The 26,409-nt window shown below is 37.8% G+C and overlaps 1 protein-coding gene across 1 annotated transcript in view; it reads left to right on the top strand.

Annotated features, from left to right (window-relative positions):
• Positions 1-25,078, top strand: part of RAB40B (RAB40B, member RAS oncogene family) — a 28,972-nt gene extending 3,894 nt beyond the window's left edge. Inside the window, exons 2-6 of the mRNA XM_054846551.1 lie at positions 19,845-19,905; positions 21,846-21,906; positions 22,752-22,829; positions 23,315-23,537; positions 23,951-25,078. Of these exons, the coding sequence (XP_054702526.1) occupies positions 19,845-19,905; positions 21,846-21,906; positions 22,752-22,829; positions 23,315-23,537; positions 23,951-24,222 (695 nt within the window). The 3' untranslated portion in view covers positions 24,223-25,078. The remainder of the gene's footprint in view (positions 1-19,844; positions 19,906-21,845; positions 21,907-22,751; positions 22,830-23,314; positions 23,538-23,950) is intronic.
• The last annotated feature ends 1,331 nt before the right edge of the window (positions 25,079-26,409 follow it).

Below are 26,409 nucleotides of genomic sequence, written 5' to 3'. Positions count from 1 at the left end.
AGAAAGCAGTTATCCTGGAGATGGGCAGGTAGGCAGTAAGGTTAGTTGTCTGGGTAACCTGCCTTTATACTTCTCCCACATCTTGCTCAAAACTGAAATTACAATAAATTGGACACACTTGGTCTCTAACATGGTAAGAAAAACTGCACAAAAATTATCTTCTAGAGAGCTGCAGAAATTTTGCTTTTAAGCATTGTTAATTTCTCATCAGAATAAATTCAGAGGAAATAATTGCTTCTAGACTAGAGCATAATACCTTAGATGTGCTGTCACTAGGTAGACAAATATTTTGATGTTTAGCCCTAATAGATTTTTATTCAGCTGGATTCTGGTTTTGCTTTCATACTAAGATATGCTTGCAGTGCGATTGCTTGACACAGGGACTGAAAGGTATTATTGTTCAAACCTGTGTACTCCTACTCCTGTTCTTGCAGGAACATCAGATTTAAACTGTCACATTGTCTCTCATCCTTTCTCGCCTAGCTACCTTTTCATATCCTCCTAAGCTCATATCACAGTTGTTTCTCTTCCCATAAATTCTGTCTGTCCCTAGATTTAGAACTTCACTGGGGTATTGGTTGTCTTATCTGAATGTCTGAAAAGCTCCTGGTGTGTAATAGTTTGTGGGTATTAATAAGTGGTTGTCTTGATCGCTAAGTGGTTAGAACGCAGGCCTGGAGCTTGAATGGCCCAACCCCAAACAGACCTTAATGGGGCGAGCCAGGTTACCTTATACACAGGGAGCATTTAGACTGGGGTAGCTGTTGGCTGCTCGCATCCTAGCAGACAAACTTAAGAGTTCATGGTGTCTCTTCCTGATAACTTAATACACAGATCAAAGCTATTCTTTGGTGTAAAGAGGAGGGAATGGGCCCTAACTAAAGTAAGGAAACAAAAGGAAATATTGTTAACGTGAGAAATTAAAAGACTTGGATTTGTGAGCTGTGGTTGCCTCCCCTCACCTCTGACAAGACCAAATACAGAACTAATGGAGGTAAAAGTCTTAGCACAAAGATATGATGTTAAGTTTCTCTGTTATGTCTTCATAAAACAGTGTTTTTGAAAATGTTACTTGGCTGAAAGGAAGGGGAAATAAAATTGTTTTGTTTTCCTACCGGTATAATAATGAATTGGATGGGTTGCTTATCACTGACTTATTCTGAAGCCATTACATTGTCCTAAACACAACATAATCTGAAGATTGCAATAGAAACTAATGGTAACATCATTACAGTTCTGTAATTTTTTTTTTGCACATAGCACCAGCTTTTAGGGACAATCTTCAGTCCCTTCTATTAGTATTTCTCCAGCAGAAGAGTTGTTTAAAGTTGCTGAGCACCAGTGTCTGTAAGTAAATAAACACCTTTTGAGGTTAATTATGCTCGCCTATAAATAGACTAGACTTTCTCACAGCACAAGGAGAGCAAAAATTGATCACTCTTAGCTGTCATGAAGTAACTTTTCCTAAAAGGCTGAATAGGTGTGAATTTTTTCCCCCTTGAATTTTGTTACAATCCAGTTGTACACCCATTGATCTCAGTTTAACAGGATTTAAACTACATTCTTGTACAAGGAAAATCAGGTGAGATTTCATTTCATACGCCAAGTTTAAGTGCCTATGAGACACTACATGTCTTATCTCATTACCATGGCATTGGTGGAAAGAAATAGTTGCTTCAAATAGGGCATCCAACCTATTTTGGGATGGGTCTGTAAAGCAGTAACAGATCCTACTCTAAACATGTTAGTTATGACTACCCCTTTAATGTGTTACCTTACAAGAGCTGTGCTTACTGCTGAAAGACTATATTAATTTTAAATTGTATTATATACTGCATGTGAAGAAAGTTCAGTAAACAGAAATTGCTACCCACTCTGTGCTTACTCTTCCCCTTTCACTGTGTTTAAAAGAGAATATAAATTGTCGTGGTTTTACCCCAGCCGGCAGCTAAGCACCACGCAGCCGCTCACTCGCTCCCCCCCCCATCGGGATGGGGGAGAGAATTGGAAAAGTTAAAGTGAGAAAACTCGTGGGTTGAGATAAAGACATTTTAATAGGTAAAGCAAAAGCCGCGCGCACAAGCAAAGCAAAGCAAGGAATTCATTCACCACTCCCCATGGGCAGGCAGGTGTTCAGCCATCTCCAGGGAAGCAGGGCCCTGTCACGCGTAATGGTTACTTGGGAAGACAAACGCCATCACTCCGAACGCCGCTGCCCCCCCCTTCTCTTCCCCCCAAGCTCCTTATAAACTGAGCATGACATCATATGGTATCGAATATCCCTTTGGTCAGTTTGGGTCACCTGTCCTGTCTGTCTCCTCCCAACTTCTTGTGCACCCCCAGCCATCCCGCTGGCAGGGCAGTGCAAGAAGCAGAAAAGGCCTTGGCCCTGTGTAAACACTGCTCAACAATAAGTCCATAGAACAAAAACATCTCTATATTATCAACACTGTCTCCAGCACAAATCCAAAACATATCCTCACACTAGCTACTATGAAGAAAATCAACCCTCTCAGCTAAAACCAGGACATAAATCATTCTCCCTTTTTCCACCACCTATAACAGCATTTTGTCTCTTCCAGGTGATAGCACTGTGGAGTAGGAATTCTTCTTAATAGGTAGTCAGTAGATCAGAAAATGTGGATCCTGGTTTGATCCAATTCCTTTTGCTCTTGCCTTACTTATGACAGATACTTTCTATTCTGTAATAAATAAATACACGCTTATGGTCTAATTCAGATTGTTTTTGTTATTTGGTTCCATTTGTGTGCCTTTCCCCTATCCCCAAATCTCAAGTTTGGAGTCTTATGCTGACTTCGTCAGGCTAAGAATTGCCCGCCTCATGAGACCATTACATCATGTTTTCTTCCCTGATACATGGCAGCGTGCTTGACTGTCACCTTTTTTACCTCTTTTTCCATATTCTTCTTAAACAATGTGGTAAAGGATACTTGTAGCATTTCCTGTCAGGTCAGTCAGTCAATGTTGGGTTTCGTATTTGTTAGCTGATCTTGCACAGCTGTTGAAACAATGAATATTCACCTTGCTTGATTTAATAGAGGAATAGAAATCCTAGGCCTGCTTGGCAGTGTGTGGTTTTCCATATGTTTCTTTGAACCTTTCATAAAATTACTTCTGCTTTATTGCACACTTTCTTCTACTTGGCCATTTTTCTTCAGTTTAATATATTAATATTTCTTTGGTTTAGTACTGCTTAGCAACACAGGTGTCATGTACTTACATCCATCTCATGGACAAAAAGTTACTGTCTCACAGTTTCATGAAGGACAGATACTAGGTCATCTTACAGTGAGGTTTTGAAACCCACTTAATCAATAGGCTTAAATTGTTTCTCTTAGCTCTCTCCTCTCCCAACAATATTGGAGGGGAAAAAAATCAGAACTGTGTATGCATGCACATATTCAAACCAGATATTTGTTTCCCTTGTTCTTTTCCAGTAACTGGCCTTTATGTTTCTTAACAAGCCTTATTCAACAACCACAAAAAAAGACCAAACAAAGAAAACACCTAAATTTTGGTTAAGCTTATTATTGTATTGTACGGTTTCAGAGTGAAGAAGCCTTGAAATTGTAGCATCAGACGAATGTTTTTCAGATTCCTGCCTAAAACCAACCTGCACACACTTGTCTGAATTTGATATCTGCTATTGCTACAAGTAATACTTTAGATTGTTGTGGCAAGAGACTGCAGCAATAGCTTACTTTCTTCTTTGTCTTCCTCGTGTGCATTCAATAGCACTATGTACTGTCTGTCTCAGTTTCCCTTGGGCTACTGGTGTCTCCCCATGCCCCTGCTATTTTTTCATAGATATGAGGGAGTGGGAAAGTGACTGTGAAAACAAAATTACTGTGAGGTTCCCAGACAAGTGTGCAACATGAAAGACAAAGTCCGGGTTTTTTTGAAAAGTGGTCAGACTTCAAGGTAATTGAGTCCTTTTAAGCTGCTTTAGCCTAACCAAAATTGTGTTTGCCTGTGCCAGGATTAAGTTTTATACAATATGTTGGTTAAATTACATTTACATATTGCTGTAAATTTGTTTTTGTTCTGGGAGCTAAACAAGAATAGACAATGGGATTAGGAATAGAAATTGGCTGACTTTAAGCATTTTATTTGTATCCCATTTTATTCAGCTCTTCTGAATTTTGTTTAGTATGAGACCAAAAATATGAAACTAATGCAGTATTTACACAAGATACTTGACTTGGGCTAGTGTTGGTCATGCTGGTTTTATTTAAGGATCGTCTCGAATGTAATACACCAAACAAGTTTGGTTTGAGCTTGCTATGCTTTTTTTATCCACATCTACCTCTATTGATATAGAGGAACACACCTATACAAATAATTGCTCCTTTCTTTTATGTCTTGTTGTGTTGTAATATAGAAGTATGCTCTGGGCAAGCTAAGTGGTCAAATACTCCAGTTACAGCTGCAAGTTCATCAGGTAAGCGAAGCTGTTACAGATTGTCATGGTTTAACCCAGCAGGCGGCTAAAATAACCACAAAGCCGTTCGCTCACTCCCCCCACCCCACGGTGGGATGGGGGAGAGAATCGTAAAGAAAAAAAGATAAAACTTGTGGGTTGAGATAAAGACAGTTTAATAGGACAGAAAAGGAAAATAATAATGATAAAAGAATATACAAAGCAAGTAATGCATAGCACAACTGCTCACCACCTGAAGCTGATGCTCAGCTAGTTCTTGAGCCGTGCTGTCTCCCAGCTAAATCCCCAGTTACACATGGAGTATGAGGTCATATGGTATGGAATATCCCTTGGGACAGTTTGAGTCAGCTGTCCTGGCCGTGTCCCCTCCCAGCTTCTTGGGCACCCTCCACCTTCTTGTTGGCAGGGCAGTGTAAGAAGCTGAAAAGTCCTTGACTGCTTGGCAACAACTGAAGTATTAGTGTGTTATCAACATTATTCTCATACTAAATCCAAAACACAGCACTGTACCAGCTGCTAGGAAGAAAATTAACTCTATCCCTGCCAAAACCAGGACACAGATCAAACACTGATTTATCGACATACACCTCTATATTTAGTGTCCAGTCTTTCAGAAAGGTAAGATAAAATAATCTGTCAGTATTGACTGTAATTTAGTACCTACTCAGGGCAAAGTCCACAGAAATATTGGTGTTCACAACAGCTGTTTATGTATCTAAATTGTCACTCAGATCTATGGGAAGCTGGGAAGCTAATTACTACAAAGTTAGGATGTCATTTCTGCCCAGGAATGGAGGGAGTTTAAAGGTCCAGAAATTAACCTTGCTCACATCTTTACAGTAGTTTGAAGCATCTAAGAGTATGCTTTTTCAGCTGGGTGGGATAAGCAGGAAAGAGAAAGTATCAATAACGAGCTGTGCAAAGTGACACAGTGTGTTGAAGAATAGCTGCCTTAAGGCTTTAATGTAGTACATACCTGCTTTTGGTATAATTACATTCTTGTTTGATATGTTAATTAGACTGTTACTCTGCATATTGGTAAAAGGAATATATGTGTTGTGTTCAGCTGAGAATTACTGGATCTGATCAGTGATTCTTTACAGGAGGTTTTTTGAATCCTAAAAGATATAAATCTCTAAGGAAGTGGAACGTACTCTGGTTCATGAAATGTTCAGATTGGCTGAACCAAATCTCTGAACTGTGCTCAAGGCAAGGTGAGAATCCTCTCTAGGACAGAAGAGTAACTCTTCCCCAACTGGGGGAAGGACAGGTAGGACCTAGCAGTGAAAACACTCTTACAAGTGTACAGAAACATTTCTGTCAAGTCAGTAATGTTTTGCTGTTCTGTAGGCATATAAACAGTGAAGATTAAATATTTTGTTTGTTGTCAGAAGCAGGGAAGCTATTTATTGTTTCTGCGATGTAGTTGTGTGCTAAGCTGAAAGCCAGTATAACAGCTTTGCTATTTTTCTTTGTTGCGTGGGATTTGCCATTGAAGGGTGCTGATATGAAAACACTGTGTGAAATCAACAAGTGGTGTCAGAAGATGGAGGTGATTAAGCAATAGCTGGTGAGCACGAGGAAGCCAGGAGAGCCAAGGCTGTGTTACTCCAGAGTTACCTTGGACATTAAAATTATTTGCGAGACGTTGGGTTTCAAAGTAGAACCTGGTAGTTTAGTATGCAGAGGTGGAGTAACTATGATAAGAATTTCTGGAATGGAGATTTCCATGCGTTTTAAAAAGTGACTTTTAAGTTAGGAACATAAAAAGTGTTAACTTGAGTTCATTTAACCTAGCACTCTGTTAAAAATGGTACCAGAGATCCCATTTAAGAAGAACATGCAAACCTGACTGCTTTCTGAGGTCTGTTTTCCCTCATGCGCCTTCCAACCTTCCTAATCCAAGATTTGGAAATTGAGAATTCTTTGCAACTACTTCATTTATGAAAATGGCTGATCTATATATTCTTTTTTTATAATTGTACTTACAAATTTCTATGGCTTTTTCCTAATTTATATAAAGAAACCATTTTGCTATGCATTTTGTTTATCTTTTCTAGAGTAAGTGGGATTCCGTGACTTCCTTTGAAACATTCAATATTGATCAGTGTAGAGACGCTTCTGGACTGCTATGAATCCCCCCAAAAACACAACTTTAAAGTAAGATGTTGACTGATGTAAAAATCAAACTGTCCAGAGTTTCCTCCAATAACTTATTTTTGGGTCTCGGCTTCATGTTCATATAACATAAACTCCCAATACCATAAACACCTGTTTCAATTGTGTTTGTTAAAATAGTGCATATTCTTTAAGTGTACTTCAGTACACAAAACTCTGGAGAAATGTGTTTTGTAAAAATACTTTCATTCTTGGAGCAGAAGAAGAAAACCTATTTATTTAAAAGTTTCAGTTATTCGTAATATATGGCTAAAGTCCCATGCGTGTGCAGATGTAAGTGTCAAGGAGACTGAACATGTGACAACGTTTAAAAGTGAGCTGCGGTCCAAGAGTGACACACTTGCCCTGGATCTTTCTTGCAGCTGATCTTTCACGCTTTCAAATGCAGTCCAGTCACTTGTATTTAATAACCATAATTTGTTTAGTGTGGTGTGTTCCAGGCTTATGATTCAGATTTTACCTCTGTATTTACCCCGTTTTTACGTTATATATGTTGAGTGCAACTTGGCAGTTAGTAACTCACTGTTATGCTCCTGCCGTTGCTCTCATTTTTCCTCTGGGCTACGACTTCATGTAAAGAGCCCTACCCTGACCTTACCAACACAGGTTTTCTTATGGTCCCACATCTGCAAAGCTGAAATAGCAAAGAATGCTTATGTACTCTGAAAGAATATATTGAAGAAGCAGCCATAAGTGTATTTGAGGATTTTATGTTTAATGTGCCCATTTTTATGGAGAACAAGCCATTATAGATGTTTGGATGAAATAGAAACTATTTTTTAAAAAAACACAGTTTAATTAAAAGAAGGGGGGGGATTTTAGTCTGTAGGTTTCAAATCAAAATAACTCATCCATTCAAAATTTTAGGGACAGCGATGTGTTAATGTATCTCCTGTGCCCTTATACTTTGTTTGCAAGCTGACTTTATGCAGTGCCTTAAAATGGGATATTTAAGAGCATGAAATATGAAACTGCCAGCTGGAAAACCCAGAAGAGACCCAGCAGGTCTGGCAGCCTTTTTAATACTCTCTCAAGACTAGACTGAGGGAAAGACGCTCACGTAGCTGATGCGTTCAATGGAATGATTGAGTCAGTATGAGGAGAGACTTGCGGTGCAAAATCTTTAACATGGATATCTGGATACATATATTTATTTTCTAATTGTTTTAGCAAACCCTATTCACAGTGCGTGATCTCAGTCACTCAGGACTCTGTTTTTCTAATCTTTCTGTATGTTTGCTTCGGTAAATATGCTAAGTGAAGTTTGTGTAAAGCACAACCTTGACTTTTCAAACCATTTCTGAATTAGCAGGTTGTGGTTTAACTTGAACACATACTTACATAAACTAGAAGCATGATAAATGGAATTTTAAACAAGTTCATAACCTCTAAACTTTTAAATTGATTTTCTTTTTCACTTCAGACAAGAAACACAGTTCCTTTTTGAATGATGTTAGTCTTGGAGCAGGAAGATTCTAGAGTCCAAGAATACATGTGGTGTAATAACTTTTCAATATAAATTCTAGGTTTTGTCTCCAAACAGGAGTTTAATTCTGTACTGTTTGAGAACTATAGTATTATGGGCAGGCTCACTCATCAATCTACACTGTATTTGTCTTCAATATCTGCAAGACAGGGTAGTTCACTGCAGAAGACTACGTGAGAAGTAACTATGCAGTTTCTGAGTGAAGAGAAGTGTGGCCACAGACTAATGAGTCACCTCTCTGGAGAAGAGAGATCTTTGAGGGGATAAGCTGAGAGCAGCCTCCTGGTACCCATGAGGAGGTCATCAAGAGGACAGAGGGAGGCTCTGTACGTGGTGGGAGGGTAGGAGAGAACTGGTGTAAGTGGAAGCAAGAGAGGTTCAGAATGGGTAAGAGGAAAAACTTTTTTACCATGAAGACAGTCAAGGTTGCCCAGAGAGGTTATGCAGTCTCCAGACCTCATATCTGATCCTGTTTTGAGCAGGAGGTTGATCTAGATGACCTTCTGAGATTGCTCCATGAGTGGAACAAGAACTTTGTATTTGTGTTAATTTTTTGTCCTGGAAAAGGAGTACAGTAATAATTTTGGCAACTCTTCTTCTGGAATAGTTGGGGAGGAGAAGAGGGGAGAAGTGGGAGCATAATCCAAGCCAGACTTAATTTCCTTCATTTTTTCCTAATGGAAGTATATGTCCTGAAGATAGCTCATGACTTGGGAATTCCTTGAGTTAATGGTAACTTTATCTCTAAAGCCCATTTTACTGCAGCATGTGTTTCACTTGGAATTTTAAATTTAAGAAGTGCAGTTGGTCTTCTGATGCTTGGTTTGGAGGTTAGTTTGAAAGCTCTTCCTCTTTGAGTATCTGTGCTTTGGGAATGATGGCTGTAAGTTTTCTGGATGATAGCCTTTAAGCCACAGAAAATTTTCAATAATGATATGAATTTCGCTCTGGCATCTTTAAAGCAAAATTATTACACTTACACCTACCTGTAGTGAACTCCCACTCTGATCTTCAGTACGTTGTAATGACAGAATTCATTACTTGTTCAGCTCAAAGAATTATTTTTCAAGTAATCTTTTTTCCCGCTTTTAACAAGCAGTGCTTTGTGAGGTGCAAAATTATCTACTATTTTTCTTTTTTCTTTTTTTTTTTTTTCTTTTACTACACTTGGTGACAAATCCTGCTATGACTTCTGGGAGTATTGATGGCATCCTGGAGTAGGCTTTTCAGATTGTTTATTTGTAAGCCTTGATTATATCTTGCCATTTATCCTAAGTATTACTTACTATTTCATAATATACAGGAATATGCTTATGACACAATTCTGATTTTTCTAATTGTTATGATATATTGATATGCTTAACTGAAAGTGGTTGTTTAATTCTTAGGACTCATTTATTTGAGACTTGATTTAAAGCTTAGGGAAGTTTTGGAGAGGTTTGCAACTGTTCTCAGTGAGCTCTTAGGCCTATAGCTCAGAATAACGGTGGCTGAATGTTCTTGTGATTCTTCTCATGCCAAGTATTTTTGAACTGGTTTACTGGTAATGAAGTGTCAAGACATAAAAGGTCATTGTTCTCTTTTGGAAAATACTGTAAAATGTGAAATATTGCATCTGGTTTTAATATTTTATGGTAGGTTTGAAGCCATTCTCCCTTGCAGATTCTAGCCATATTTCAAACCTAGCATTTAAGATACAAGTAAGTGCAAGTTCTGCATGGCTGCATCTGATTTCTTTCTTGGTTTGTAGAATTTGTTTAAAAAAAAAAAAATTATACCCTGCCTTCTTTTCCTCATGCAGCAGGATGATTTGACCCCCACTGTTAAAGCTTTATGATAAAGAATTACTATGCCATGAAGATATCCACAAGCACTGAAAATATTGGACAATCAACTCTTATATAAAAATTTATTCCACTTTTTTAGGGGGATCAGTTGTCTTAGCCTGGCCAAGCTTCCCTTCACTGCCCTTTCCATGGATATACAGAGCACCACATCATAGCTGTTGCTTGGGATGCATGTGTATCTCAAAGATGATGAAACAAAGAATCATGTTTGAAACTTGATTTAATTGCAAGGAGCCTGGAGGTGGGATTGTGAATGATGAGGCTGCCCTTGAGAGCTGACGCTCTTTGAAAATAATGTAACCAAGTTTTTTAGGATGATAGGATGCTTGTTAACAACACGCCTGATGTATGCAAAAGAACTCTTCTTGGAATCCAGCTCTTACAGGAATTGATGAACGGCAGCAGTGAGAAGATGGTGTCATAGAAGAATTTTATTTTTTTTCCCCCTGTACTTATAATGAGGTTAATTTCTAAGTCAAATTCATTGGAGCTAGGTTATGGTCATCTTTTACTTTGATACTAAAGGGGCTAAAAATTGAGGGCAATTCTTCTTATAAAATGCAAACCTTAAGTAGAAAAGAGCTGTTTTAAAATACTGTTGCTGTTTGATAATAACAATTACTATAAACTGGGAATTTATTAATGTTAATTTTTTTGTGTTGAGTTCTGTTGCAAAGAGACACAAGAGGGGAAATTGTAAAGCTAGGTGTGCTGATGTTAGTTTTCTGCCGAGAGTGTGTGTTCCTTTCCCAGTGTAGGGAACCGAGTGATCCACATCCACTCTTAAACTCATAATCTGATGTTACTGGCTTTAAATAACTATTAAAAAACCCCTTTGGCTAACAATTCCTACCAGTCAATAACAATCCTATCTCAATCTATCTCCAATACTGTCTAGGAGATAAGTCCTGCTTTCTAATAGAAGTTATGCTGAGCTATGTCCCTCAGATCACATTTTGGGGATTTTTTTGGGTCATGACATGATGAAATTTCTAAATTCTGATTATGATAGCATGAAATGGCTGACAGGTAATTTGGAGACAAAGAGCCTGAAATCTGTTCTTGCTTTCAGTTTGGCTTCTTTAACTTGGCCTGGAAAAAATCATGTTTTATAACAAAAGAGTGATGTAGTGAGATTGAACAAAATTCCTTTACAGCAAGGGTTCCTGTATATTCTGTTCTCTTTGTACTGGAATAAACTATATAGCCTGTGTATGTGACAAATGATGGGGTTTTGTTAGTTGGTCTTGTTCACGAGTTTTAGAAGCTCATGTATTTAAAATCATTATCAATAGCTCTCAATCAATGTTGCGTCATCTGGATGTCTTCAATTAATCTGCTCCTACTTGTGGTTTTCCCCTCTTCAAGCATTCAATATTGTTCTAATTCATAATATTTTGAACAAAGTGGAAGCTGCAGTGATAGCTTCAGTATGACTGCTTCAGCAGTTGGTAGCAGTGGGCCTGCACTAGATGTGTATCAATCCAAATTTCATAGCCACTGTATCATTGGTTTTAAAGCAGACATACTCCCTCACCCCTTCCTTAAATTTTACTCTGAATCTATTTTTTCCTCTTCTCTTCGCCCTGCTCAAGCTGTGTCCTTCTCAAAGCCTCTGCCCTTTTACTCATTCATTTAGAGCTGTTGCTGCCTGGTTCTGTGCCCTTTGCCTCTTCGCTGTTCCCCCAGGCTCCTCACTCCGTGCTCAGCTCCCTGGCTGACATCCCTGTCCATGCCTGTTCCATCTTCATACTTGCTTCAGATCTCTCCAACCACGTAACCCACTGTCCTCTCAGGTCTTATTTTCATTGTTTAACTACTAACAACCATTCCTAGTCTGTTCAGTAGTTCTGGAGATCTTGTCGTTTAACGTGAGTTTTCTAGTCAGAAGTGTGAGTTGCAGTGTTGTGCGTGAGCAGTTGGATTTACACGCAGGAGAATATAGATCTGGAAGGCCCCAGAGGTGTGCTGGGATCACTGATAGCCCCAAGCTCCTGGTTTCACTTGATTCTTTTACATCTGTGAAAAAAGGGGCGAGGAAAAATCACCTCATGAGATTGGAATAAGTTGGGAAGAGATTGATATATCAAACTTATTGATAAAACATGCTGAAATAAAGGAAGAACTTTTTTCCTCAGTAGTGCTAATAATATTTCCTTTTCCTGCAGTTCTACTATTTATAAACAATAACATGTTTATATATAGCAGCTTTTATCTGAGGATGTTAGCTGCAACTTGTGGTAAACATTTGAGTGACAAGCTTACCGTATGCCTCCGATATCCTGTCCTTGTGGAGTGGAAGAAAGGAAATGATGAACTGAAGTGCATAGTTGCTGCTTCTTCCTGACCTGGGGGCTGCGAACAGTTCTCTTCTTGTAAAATAAATTTCTAAGGCCTCAGATTGTAAAGAAGCTATTTCATTGTTGGCAAATGACTGTTAAGACAGAGGAGAATGAAATATGACCTCAGGATCTTTATCTCCTTTGCTCTTAATGTGAATGGAAATGGATCGTTCATTAGTTTTGGTTAAAAGTTGATTATTACTTGATGTCAAATAGTTTTCCTCTTCTTTCCAAACAGTTGTCTGCCTTGAACGTTTAGGGTTTGTTTAGCCATCTTAGCAGAAATACTGCAAGCTAAGGCATGACTAAAAAAAAAAATAAAAAGTACATAAGTTGTTTGCATGTTCTTTTGGGGGAGGGTGTGAATTTAATATGCAAAGTACTGGCTTGTTTGCTTACTAATGCTGACAGTAAGAAGACGAACAGAAACTTACTCAGTTACCGCTTCTGTAAATTAGCAGTCTAATTAATTTTGGGGGGCTTATATAAGTTTGGGAGTTTCAGTTGTTAATTTTGTTTTCAGATTAGTATTGGAGGTATGCCATGAAGTTGTGTCAAACTTCTTACTCCCATACCATATGTTTGGTTCTAAGGATAACAGTCTGGACTAGAGCCAACTAGAAGTGCTATGAGATCTGCAGATTTTAACCTGGTGCCCTACAAATTTGTGACTATGAAAAGCTTCTGTATAATTGTTAAAGAGCACTTTTTCCTCTTCCTCTTCCTCTTTCTTTTCCTCATAGATTTCTTGTAAAGTTAATTCCTTTAAGCATTTAAAGAAAAATAGGTGTATTGAAGGATAGGTTGTGATACTGGCATGTGTCTGTGACCATAAACAAAGCTAAATATAAAGCTGAGCTTTCTGATGCAAATAGCTTCTTTTTAAAAATGGGAAAATTGTCACTTCGTTGAAATGAATGAATTATCTGTAAGACTTTGTGGTTTATGGCTTGATTAATGAGGTGAAGGATACAGTCTAGATCTACAATTTTAGTGTCTCTATTTCAATCTGAATAGGCAATCTGTTCTTTTCAGACAGATGGCTTTTATTGCAGTAATTAAGTGTGATGGAAAAGACTGGAATTTGGAAAATGATGATTGTTCTGAAATGGCAAGCAGAAAGCAAATATGACTGTCACATAACCTGACCTTTGTGCTTACATAGCCAAAGATAAAGTCCAGTTTTATTGCAAAGAGTTTCTATCTTTGCAGCATGATGGTGAAAACATGGGGCTTAGTTTTTAAACCTTAGTTGAATTTTGAATGAAAACCATACTGTGGGTCTGTTTGCTTGGAACAAGAAACGAATGGAGTTGGAAGTTGTGTCACTTGACAAATGTATTCAAAACAGTTACAAACGTGTTCTGAAGAGAAACATTAGACCTTAATTTTGATGTGTATATGAAAATCTAGATAGCTGAGGAAACTTTAAGTGGGAAGTGATGGACCTTTGAATTCTCATCGTGCCTATGAGAAGATGGGTTTAAGCACTCTCTGAAACCTAACGTGTTTTTGAAGTGCAGTCAACAATCTTCGAACCTGAAGGATGTTTTCAGTGGTATTAGTTAAACACAGGCCCAGAATCCCACTGAATACATATATTTTTTTAATTTGTAGATGCTTAATTATTGCCATACAAACAGACAGCAGGAAGGAGACGTTAGTATGTGTCTGAGATAACTATTATTGAATGGCTAATTTGGACAAACTGATGGAGTGAATGATTGCTGGAGAAGGTGTTTAATGTTGAAATACCTGGAAGGGTGCCAGGCCATGGAGGCAGGGAGTTGGAATATTTTATTATTAATTATGATTTTTTATTGTTATTAAGTAGTTAGATTCTGTTTTAATTAAATCTCAAAGTTGCTAATTTGACATCAATTATCTACATGGAACAACATGCCTTAAACTTTAAAGAAAGGATACATCAAGAGGAGTAAGTAAAAACAAGGAAACCAGTTCTTGTAGTGTTTATGAGCTAAAATGTAACAGTGCACCAGGTTCAAAGATGAAGAGTCATGTGTTCTGTACGTTCTCAGGTATAAAAAGGGTTGATTTTAGGAGCATTTCTAAGACAAATGTGCCACTGAATAAAATCTTTCTGTGCTGAATTGGTAAAGCGCAGTTCTGAAGAATCTAGTCTTAAAGTTCTTGATTTTTTTTTTTGCCCTGTTTTTCTTTCTCCACTCTCCTATAATGTTGAAACACAGATCCAAATCGAATGCAGAACAAGCTCCAGCCGTTAAAATATTAGGCTAACATCTAATTCTTATGAAAATTTTGAGGGACAAATCTGGATTTTACTCTGTCATGTTATCAAGATATGACCAATGGTTGATCTGTAGTCCATTGCATTCAAATTTCATTCAAGTGAGTCAGTGTGTTTTTTCACTGCTGCAAAGCTAAATGACTGGCTTAGTCACACCGTAAATCATTGACTCTTGATGACTAAACCTAAGAAAAAAGATTTTTGGTGTAAATAATGTTGCCTTTGGTGGAACACAAAATGAGCAACTTCAAATGACTGAAGGATTCTGCCCTAAAGAGACCCATCACAAAAAACTAGAAACTTTGATATACTGCTATAAGCTTCAAGAGAAACAGAAATTCACGGGAAGCCTTAAAATAATCAGTGTGGTCACGAATGCTATGTGGTCAGTGAAGCATAAGTCATGATGTGGTAATGGCTGCAAAGCACTGATGCAGAGAGGATGACTTCCTATTTACTGCAGTTGTTACCAAACAGCTGAATGCTTTTTTTGGGAATCATACTACATTCCTGAGTTCAATAAGACTTCTTTTTTTTCTATCTGTTAATTTTGTGTTTCAAAAGAAAAAAATAATCTATTACAAATCATTAGATTTAAGAAATCCAGACCCTTCAGCAAGGACAGTGGTTTGTTTCAGGTTCTTTAATTTCAATTTGTGGCTTTAGGTAAATAATTCCTATAAAAAACATCCATTTGAAAGTATTAAGCACTGGGAGGTTTGTCTGGTTCACTTTAGAGCTGAATTTTTTTGATTTAGCAGCCTTTTTCTTCCCTTTCTTGTATAGAGATACATTCTAGTTGTATAGCCAAACAAAGCTATTCTGTCTTACTAAATGAGTGAATAATGTTCTGTAAGGACATTTGATTTCTACAACAGCACAATCCACATCTGTTGGTCTCATTGTTACGGTTTCATGCTGTTCCTGATGATTCATGGCAAAAGGCTTTTTGTTTTGATTCTTAATCAATGGCAAATGCTAATTGCAGAGATATTCAGGTTATATTATCAACTGCTTCTATCTGTATAATAGCTGAAGAATAAGGAAGTTTCCAAATCCATCTCTCTTTTTGAGAAACACATAAGATACTTTCACAAACAGCAGCTGGTAATAGGATATTTTTCACACTTGTCTTGTGCATGTCATATAAAAAAAGAAGTAATTTTGCATTATGTGTGTGGCTAAACATGAGCGACTTGCCGTAGTTTATGGTCTGCAGTGCAAAGCACAGTGCCAGGTTTATTCAGCTCTGTATCCTCTAGCTATGCAATACTAATTTTCTATGCTTGGTATGTCTTTAAACAGAATGATGGATGTCCGTTCACTGTGTGGGATGTGTCAGTGTTTGCTAAACATGGTCTGTGCCTCTTCATTAACTGTAGATAAACTAGTGGAGGTATTTCACCCTGTGGGAAATATCAGTGGTAGCAGAGGATGCTGGAATGAGTTATGTAGTGTCATGCAGGGTTTGTTCTGCATTTTTTATGTTTTCAAGAATTTCTGAAATGATAAAACTTGCTTTTCAGTGCACAAACAATTTCAACGCCCTGGGCTGTTCAGTGTCCTAAGGCTTTGTCTATAGGTTTAATTTTTTTTTAATTATGATGATAATTATTTTTTATTTTAACTTGTGGTTTGTAGATTTGACTATTTACCAATACAGCTGGACAACTGGAACACTTTGGCCAATAAATGAAAATAAGTTTCCCAAAACTGGTGGTGATATGTTGGGGGGGGGGTGTCTTTCCAAATGTACAGATAAGACCCTGAATTAAAGGCAGAAGATGCTTCACTTCACACCTCTGCAGTGAGCTAAAAGCTTGAAATGCCTATTATTGCTGTCCTTGGCCTTTCAGCTCGGTGCTTCTCTGGGAATTGTGAAGTTGGCACGGCACTGAACCCATCTCCGATTTGAGTTGGAATGATCAGAAGAATTTAGCTCCCTCTCTTTGCTGCCAGCCTAGAAGGAGCTGTGTCAAGAGATTTTTTTCCTAATATACTCCTGCTTGACAGTAGGATGTATTCATCAGTTTGTAAAACTGGGAGTAGTGAACCTATATCTTGATGTGACTCAAGTGAACTATCCTGCAGGCAATAGAAATGAAGTGGCATCTTTGAAATATGTTTCTTAATAATGTGTGACTTACCATCACAGTGCCTCTGCCTTCCTGATCTTCTTACTTACCTGGCCTTCATGTCACAGCAAGACTGCTTCTTAAGCTTCCTATCTATCATCTCTCTGGTCACTGCTAGCTTCTTCCTTACCAGGATCTCAGTAGCACGCATTTTCTCTCGATTTCTTGTTCTTAAGAAATGCCCTCGCTCTCAGAACTGGAAATATCCATTTCTGTAGGACTACGTGGCTTACCTACCTTCTGTAGGGCAAAGTGCCTTACCTCTCCTCTGTTGTTCTTGGCTTTCAAATTGGACAGATGTTTAGTAGCTGCTACTGCTACTAGAAATGACATAAACCATGTAACAAGTCAAATCAGTTCATAGATAAAAATATTTTTAATTAATAGTACTGCAGTGCAACTATCATTCAAAACTTGTTGGGTTTAAATCTCTTTCAACTTACAAACTTTAAAGCTGGTCTAACTCAACTAATAACATCAGCAGATACAATACAGAAGTAAAAACTATTTGTTAATATTGCCATGGAAGTTTTTGACTACTAGCTATTTAATCAACAAACGTGAATTTTAGAATGCAAGAAGCCAGGAAATTAGAGAAGTGAAGTTATTTGTACTAGAGATAAAGAACTCGTTTCACTATATGCCTTACTATCTATGTTACAATAGGTATCCTACAAAAAAAGGAATTGATGCTATTGTGCTATGTAATAAAAGCATTCAAAGTCCCCCGGTGTCTGTTCTGGAGGAGAAATTGGGGATGGTTGTGTACAAATAAGTTGTGTTGAGACTAAAACATGGAGATAGCTGCATTGGGTAATGGTGCACTGATCTCTGGGCAAGAAATGATCCTGATTTGTAACTAGGAGAACATTTTCTGGGGTAGCGCATCCATCCCTCATTTTAAAGAGTAGTGTCTTGTGATTGTAACTTAGTGAATTCAAGTTTCTGGTTGTTTTCATAAAATGGGCTCAAATTTTGTTGGCCTTAGGTAGCATCTTACATGTGACAAATGCCATTTGAGCAGTTCAGCGTGATGCAAATTTTAGGGGCAGCACAAATGAAGTATCTCTTTTCTTTGCCTATGGCTACAGGACCTGACTCGGCTGACAACCGTTACTTTGCCATAACTTCTGTTTGGTAATTTAATGCCTGTTCTTTATTCCAGACCTAGTCTTACAAACTCCTTTCCTTGTGGAAAAGGAGGTGAGTAAGGCTTCCTTTGCTGTCTGCTGATTTGTGCCAGAGGGTTTTAAACCTATTTTTTGTTTACAAAAATGGAAGCATTATCAGTGACTGCTGTAAGAGCCTCTTCATGACAACTGGTAGCAGCACGTAGCAATACTCCACCTGGAGGAGCAACAGGAAGTCCATTTTGTTAACTTGGTGACAAAACATGTTTTCAGGCAATGAGAGCAAAGCTCCTGCATGGAAAGTGTCTCCCCAGAGCTGTGCTTGCAGCTGAGACAGATTTTCATTTGTTTGTGTCATGCTATGCCATACTTTTTCTTTGAGAGCGTGATATAAGTAATTGATACACTATTAAACATTCAAACTTCTCTTTTTCCCCCTTAAATACAGAAAAAAAAATCTTATTGGCAAGCATTTGTTATGTTTATCAATACAAACATTGATATTTTTATATATATATATATAGATTAACTTTTTTGTTCTGGATGTTGATGCCACCCATAATAATGAATCTTACACTTACAGGATCATCTTCAGCACTGTCATCCTTGTACCTCTGATACAGATGTGCTGAAATCTTCAGTAGTAATTAGGGCACTCTTCTGCATGCGTTTGGTTTTCCATGTCAATGTGTTTTTCTCACTCTCGTTTTGCTTATGCTCTGGAAATAAAGCGTGTCTCTCTCTTTCAAGGTACAAGTCTCCCTACATTTCAGTACATTTTTCAGAGCTAGTTTCCATGCTTTTTAAACTTAATTTGGAGGACTCTTATTAATAAATCTTCAATTCAAGAAGTTAACTATGACACAGCAAAGAAAACATGAGAAAAATGCATTTACCAGTGAAACTGTGTTGCTTGGCTGCACAGTGTGAATACTGAATGCACACTTTTTAAATAACATTTAATAAAATAAAAGCCTCTCTTTCTTTTAATGCTATAATTATGCAATTTGTGGATGCAGCACTGAAGCACAGTGTTCAAAGCCACTGACCCTAGCATGGTGGTGGATATTTTCAGGGGTCAACTGCTGCTACACAACTGCTTCTGATTAGTTTTACCTAATCTAATTGAAACTAACACACCAATTTTGCCTGAGAAAACAGTAACGCTAGACTTGAGCTTATTTTTACATAATTTAATTGCTTTTTGAGGCATGTCAGGTTAGCAATAAAAAGCTAGTATTATATAGCACTGATGGTTGTTTGCAAACACTACAGAATGTACAAAGATGTGAGCTAAATTATACGTGCGCATGTGTATAGATGTATAAGTATGTACACATACTTCCCTTAAACACTGCAGTACTTCAGCTCATCTAAAAAAGATATTGTAGCTCAACCACAAGACCTGGGCATGTTATGGGAAGGCATAAATGGAACCTGCCGTGTTCTGCTGGACACTAACTGCATAGGTCTTGTTATCAGTGGGAATGGGAAAGGCTGGAATACAAAAGGCAAGCCACTTCTTGCACCATCTGCTGCTTTTATATAAGGGGGACACATGTACCTGTTATAAGAGATGTCTATGAGTCAGAGATGATAAGGAGGGAAGAAATAATAGAGGCAGTAAAGCTAGAAGAAGAGAACAGCGTTTAGTCTGCAACATATGTATGAGAGAAAAGGCAAAAACCTAGTTCTACCTTCTTTTGTTGAAAAATTGATAAAACTCTTTATGCATATATATTGTCATGATAATGAACAAAACAGATCATTTATCAACCTGAGACATTTGCTCTGAAGGGATGGACCAAGCTTAAGTAATATGAAAGGTCTTTGTAAGTTTATATGAACAAGTTGTTCTTATCCATATGTACTTCATAGAGTACTAATGACAAATAGCCTTTTTTAAGGTCAGCTTCCTTGAAATCTATAAGTATCTCTGTGTATATTGTACACCTGCAGGCCGCTCTAAGATTTGCACAACTCTCTTCTACACAGGTATAGATTATAAGACTACAACGATTCTTCTGGATGGCCGACGAATCAAGCTACAGCTCTGGTAAGTGGGTGTTCCACCTTTCCTCATAATTTATATTTCAAAGACACAAAAATGCAACTCTTCAGGGCAGGACTTCTCCCCTATGCTTCAGAAATATTTAGTCAACTGAGGAAGAGTGAGCCAGCTAGCCCTTTGAGTAAGTCACACTTTCTCTTTACCTCCATTTTGCATCTGTTTCATGTAAAATGGGGGACCCTACAGCTTCTCTATGTGAGAGATGCATAATGAATGCAGAAGAAAGGCACAAAAGGTTACAAGTGCCCTCAAGATAGATTCAAAGTGCCTTCAAAGATAAAATATACTGGTAATGAGAATCATGAAAGTACCTTAGAAAGCATATGGTGATTGTACAGCAACATCCCTTTGCTCAATTTATTAGTAGTAATGGTTGACTAAATAACCACAGTATTAAAAAAAAAAAAGGCAGCATTATTGGTCATATAGTTTAATTGATATGCAATCTGATGCAATTTATCTTTACAAAAACATGTGGAGACCAAATAAAATTATTTTACAACAAATGTTTTTCCTGTAGGGTCAAATATTGGTCCGTCAGGGTGCTTTTTGTGTTAAGGTGGTTTGAAGATGGCCATCTTGTGGTTTATTTAGAAATACTCAGCAAGTGATACAACTTGAGAAATGCAGCAACATTGCTGCCTTTTCAAGGCATTGTTTTCCTCTTTCCCTAAACACATGGCATAAAAGAGGGAGAAGTAAGGTCAGTGCAGGGCAGGAAGGAGATTGAGTGTGATTTTTGAGGAACCGTAATAGAGATAAACCAGAGGGTCATGTTCTAGGAGCAAGCAGTGTTCAGATGGAGAATTGGAGATGAAAATGAATTGTTGTTATGATTATATCCTTTTCCTTCCAGAAGGAGACAATCCTGAGACATTTCCATCTTAAAAATTAACTTTGGTGTTTATTTTTGTTTGAAACTTTTTAAATTACTGCAGTTAGATGCCTGTGTATCAAAGCTAAGTTATTTTTAATTTATTTTTTATTGGTTGTTTTTGCCTTTATGATTTTCAAAATACTGTTTCAAATGTTAAATGCAGCAATGGATAATAGTACTCTGCTATATGGTATCTTGATTACTTGATATTTTGTTCACCTGCTTTCTTTTTCTTCTTCTGTCTTCCACTTTATATAGCTTAGCAAAAATACCACATAAAGTTTATCTGAGAACCAGCCAGGAAGGAGATGAGTTAATTCTTTTTGTGAAGGGCAAGGATGTTCTTTGGACTCCTTAAAGTAACTGATTTCTATGCTTCCACAGTTGACCATATACAGAAATATGTGCCTTGCATTTGAAGATCTGTAATCTACCTCAAAAAAATCTTTATGGGATTTTGCTTCTTATCACATTCTTCACTATAAATTTGATTTTGCTTCCAAACATTTCATGCAGTGGTTTTTTTTATTATTATTATTTTTGTTGTTGTTGCATGTATTTCAAAATCTGTGCTGTCTATGACTCTATAGGGATGCCTTCGTCATACTTGACTTATGATGAACTATTGCTGATGTAATCAAGAATTTACTGTTTTTCCACTTGTTTCCTTGGTGATAGCTATTGTTTCCTCCCACTTTTCTTTTGCTGTGAAAACAGAATCTTTCTTCAAGCTGCACTAAATGCAAAGTACGTTGCATACGTACACTTGAGTAATAGCCTTTGTTTTCCAAGGGCAATCAGAAGAGTAAAGTTTGAAGTTCTTGTCCTCTTATCCTGAGAAATCTGAGAAATGGAGAGGAAAGGGCAGAATACCAGTGGGGAAAAACTGCTGAGAACAAGAAGAGCTCTTACGCATTAATTACTGGTACTGCAGGGCTGATGGAAGAAGAGCTGATAGTGATCAGCGCAGATGAGTTAATCCAGCTGAACTCTTCACATAGGAGGCCGCCTACTTCTTTTAAAAATATATATTATTTATTTTGTTTAGGGATACATCAGGGCAAGGGAGATTCTGCACCATATTTCGGTCTTATTCAAGAGGTGCTCAGGTAAGCAAAGTACAACTTTCTCAGCGATGAGTAATGGTTGTTGAATGAATGAAAGCGGTTAGCAAACCATCGTGATGGCTTCTATAGCTCACTTGCAGATTGCATGCGGACTCAGTAATAGTCTGAGGATAACATGAAACATGGAAGTAACAAGGGGCAGGATTTTCTTTTTGGGAGGGGAAATCCATGAGACTGAAGATGAATCAGGGTAAAATACAGTGATACAATACCTCAATATTGTAATAACTTAAGCATGCTATTTTACTTTGATCGTGTGAAAGCTATGCTAATACTACTTTTTAAAACTGTGTGCCAAGTAAGAGAAATTGATAACATAAAGCTGTCGAGTAATGTGAAAAATAGTCTAAAATGTGATGAAATGTAATGACTTGTAAGGAAATTACTTAAAAAAACCCCAAACCCACACTAAAAGTCACTGTAGTTTCCAAGTTTGAAGTATTGCTATAAATCCTGACATGTATTGCTCTGAGGAGTTGCATCTGGTATGTTCCAGAATTGCACAGAGCATTGAATCTTCAAGCTACCAAATGTGACCAAAAATACTGATTTGCTATGACTTGTGATGTGTCTATGATCATCGAAACTTGTTCACTATTAAAAATATTTACCAGCACATTAGACCCCAAAACTAAGTCAGGGTTTCTCCCCCTTAGCTGATCTGTCATCTACACAGAGAGATGGGCTTGGTTTCGCAGGATGCTGAGGTTCTGCTCCATTGAGAAGCTGCTCAGCATCTTACAAGATTATTTCAGAATTGGAGAATTTACAGGTAGCATTCTCTATGTTATGCCTCTGTTAAACTTACAATTATTTTTTTAATACAGGGAGTGATACTAGTGTATGATATTACAAATCGTTGGTCGTTTGATGGAATCGATCGATGGATAAAAGAAATAGATGAGGTAAGGTACAGTCCCAGAGTGTCACTAGTCTGTAACAGATGAATAAGACCAACTGCTTATGATATTTTCTACTGTTTTTGCTGGCATTTGCAGGCAGTGCTTACTACAGAGTTATACAAGATGCCAAATTTACAATTTTCTTTCTATGTTTATAATTCTAGAAAGCTGGAAACAGATCAGCTAAAGTGTCTGATTTCTTTAAAGGTGTTGATGGAAAGCATATGGAGGGCAAAGATTTCAAACTGTAGTCCCACTCTTGCTGTAGATTTGCTACATCATCTGTGCAAGCCTGTCTTCTCCAAGGAAGGAATGTTTTTAGATCCGAGAATCATAGAATAATTTAAGCTGGAAGGGACCTCTAGCGATCATCTGGTCTAACCTGTCACTTAGTATTTAAATCCTGAAAAAGCTTTTGTTTGTTTTAATTGAGGGAAGGGAAAAATAGAAGCCAAACTATTCATTTTTTATTGCTTCTCTTTGCTCAGCATGCTCCTGGTGTACCAAAAATCCTGGTTGGAAATCGCCTTCACTTGGCCTTCAAGCGCCAAGTGTCTACTGAACAAGCACAAGCCTATGCTGAGAGGCTGGGCATGACTTTTTTTGAAGTCAGTCCGCTTTGTAATTTCAATATTACGGAGTCCTTTACCGAGCTAGCAAGAATAGTATTGATGAGACATGGAATGGACAGGCTCTGGAGGCCAAACAAGGGTAAGCCATGCACACTGAAAATGTGTAAATTTAGTCCTAGCTAAGGTTTATGGTTCATTAATATAAAATAATTTTCAGAAATTTTAACCCTGATGCAAAACCTCAAAAAAGAAGAATCAGAAGTCCTGTACAATTTGCTTTTTAAACAGAAAAGATGTATCTGCAGGCATAACCTGTTCCTGCTTTTGTGGGGAATAACATATCTTTTCTAGAACTTACATGCTCAGTCATCTAAGTATTAAGACATAAATAGGAAACTGAAGCAGCAGATTTTATTTGGATAATGTATGTGTGGGAAAGGGTGTGGGGAGGAGAAATGCGAATTCATTCTGGAAGTACAGAGTGCATGCAGAGTGCGGGGTATGCTACTACCAGGTGGCTATTGTAATGTGAGTTTTATGTCTGTTTTTAAGTACTGAGTCTGCAAGACCTTTGTTGCCGTGCCATAGTTTCCTGTACCCCTGTGCATCTTGTTGACAAGCTCCCTCTTCCTGTTGCCTTAAGAAGCCACCTCAAATCCTTCTCCATGGCAAATGGCCTTAATGCCAGGATGATGCATGGACGCTCATACTCCCTCACATCCAGCAACATCAATAAAAGGAACAGCTTAAAGAAAGCTAAAATTATCCGTCCACCACAGAGCCCACCAAAAAACTGTACAAGAAACAGCTGTAAAATTTCTTAAGCTCTCTGTGGGAAAAGGAACCTGAATGGAATCCCCTCATGTGAAGCCTTGTACATAAGGACTTATTTAACGGTCGAGCACGCTCTTTATACGTATCGCACTACATAGACAAAAATAAGTCTTATTTTAGAGCTTGCTCATTACAGTAATGCTGCTTTAGGATGAGTGACATGTTCAGCGCAACTGAAAGGATGCCACATTTTGCTGTTGGATTTTCATACTGCAGTTTAGTTTCTGATGTGCATGATGCCGTTGTTTTTACTAGTAGATGTGTTTTCATATAGGGGATAATTATCATTATATTCAGTTCTTGATTCCATGAAATCTGGAAAGTGACTTACTGTGTAATTGTATAAAATCCTGCCTTTTGCAAATGCTTCAAAAATATGAAAATGAGTCATCGGTTTGCATATTCAGGCAGAGGTTTTTAAACACAATGTATTGTATACATTGTTAAATTCTACAAATGGTGTGACGAATTCTAGTAATACTGCAATTGTGCATTTGGATTTTTTGTAAAGCTTTCTTGATAACTTTGAAGCACTAACTTAACTAAGCTAAAATGTATATATAATTATTATGCACATACACAACAAGGTTTTGTTCCATTAGTGTATGTAATAGATTTGATAAAGTTTTTGGTATGTTATTTAATACTTTGGGGAATTAATTTGTGGTTTAAATACTTATTTTTCTGTAAAAAAAAAATAAATAAATTACATTTTATACCACTCCACAAGAAAGTCCTAGGAGGAAAATGCCAAAGACACTGTGGTAAAAGGAATGTGACTTGAAGAGCTGCTTTATAAGGAAAGAACACTATTTAAAAAATAAATAAATGTTTCTGGAAAAGAAATCCTATTATGCTTTCTTTAACTGGGGGAGGTTGTCTTTATCTTCCTCTGGAAGAATTTGAAGAACAATACACCTGAACTAGACACCAGGAATGTGAAGTCATCCTAAAAGCATCGTGTCATGCTTCTGATACATCTGTCTTCAAGATTGTTAACTGAAATGTGGAAGAATAATACATGCTAAGTCTTCCTTCTGTTTGTGAAGGAATTGTGTGACTTGTTCTCCTGAGCGATAACAATCCTTTAAGGTGATGGTGTAACTGGATCCCAGTTTCTTCTAGGTGTCTTTGCTATTGTGAGATACCATCAAGCTAGGAATCTATGATATTCCTTCTGGATCAGCATAGACAGCCACAGGGAACATTCAGACCAGTAAAATGCCAAAGTTATGCCAGGACCTGAACCAAATAATGCATCACTACGGAAAGGAAAGTGCAGTCAGGAACAAGTCTTCTCCTAGTTAAAGCAATGGCAAAAGGAATTGCGATGGAAGGAATTCCTGCTGGATTGCTCCCTCAGTGATGAGCAGTCTCCACCTGCTGGCCTGCCTGTGCTGAGTGAGCTGCAGAGAAATGCTGCACAGGTGTCAGGATGAAGCTCTTACGCTGCAGAAATTTCATCTCCACAGCTTAAGAAAATGTACATAGCGGCCTACGGCTATGAGAGGTTAAACCTGAATCAGAGACATCCGTACTTGTGGAGTGGTCTGGTTATGTTTGACTAGCAGCCACAGGACGGAGTTCTCTTCCATGCATATTGCTATACTGTTTTCAGTTTCTTTCTTATGGTCAGGTCGCTGGTTTGTTTCCTTTCTGTATGTGATATGCAGTAAGAATGCCTCGCTGGGGAGAGCATCAATATGGATGTGTGTGTCCTCAGGTATTCTTCCTGCCAGCTAGTATAAAGACGAGGTAAGAAGAGGTTAGAGCAGCACTCCTCTCTTCTGGTAATGCCTGCAGCAATCCCACATGGAGTAAGTAAAGCCTGAGTCTGTAGCTGGAAAGAAGACAACTTAACAAACCCTTGTTTTTTTTATTTCATGTACCAAGTCTCTTGGCTGCCCGAGGAGACAAAATGTTGAAAAGATGCAATGTGATTATCTTGCACACACACACACACATATATATTGCACTGAAAAGCTGTAGTAATTCCCAAACATAAGTCTGCACTAGAGAAAAATCTAAAACACAACATCAAGCCATTGACATCGAAGGCACAGGAAAGGGAGGGAATGCACATGGAGGATGGGAATAGCTGGCATTTGTGTGGGCTTTCAGCTAATCATACAGTCATAGACTAATTTGGGGTGGAAGGGGCCTTAGCTGGCCATCAG

The sequence above is a fragment of the Grus americana genome, chromosome 18, assembly GCF_028858705.1.
Source record: "Grus americana isolate bGruAme1 chromosome 18, bGruAme1.mat, whole genome shotgun sequence".
Lineage (NCBI taxonomy): Eukaryota > Metazoa > Chordata > Aves > Gruiformes > Gruidae > Grus > Grus americana.
The sequence above is the reverse complement of the archived record's forward strand: the minus strand, read 5'-3'. Positions and strand labels throughout refer to the sequence as shown.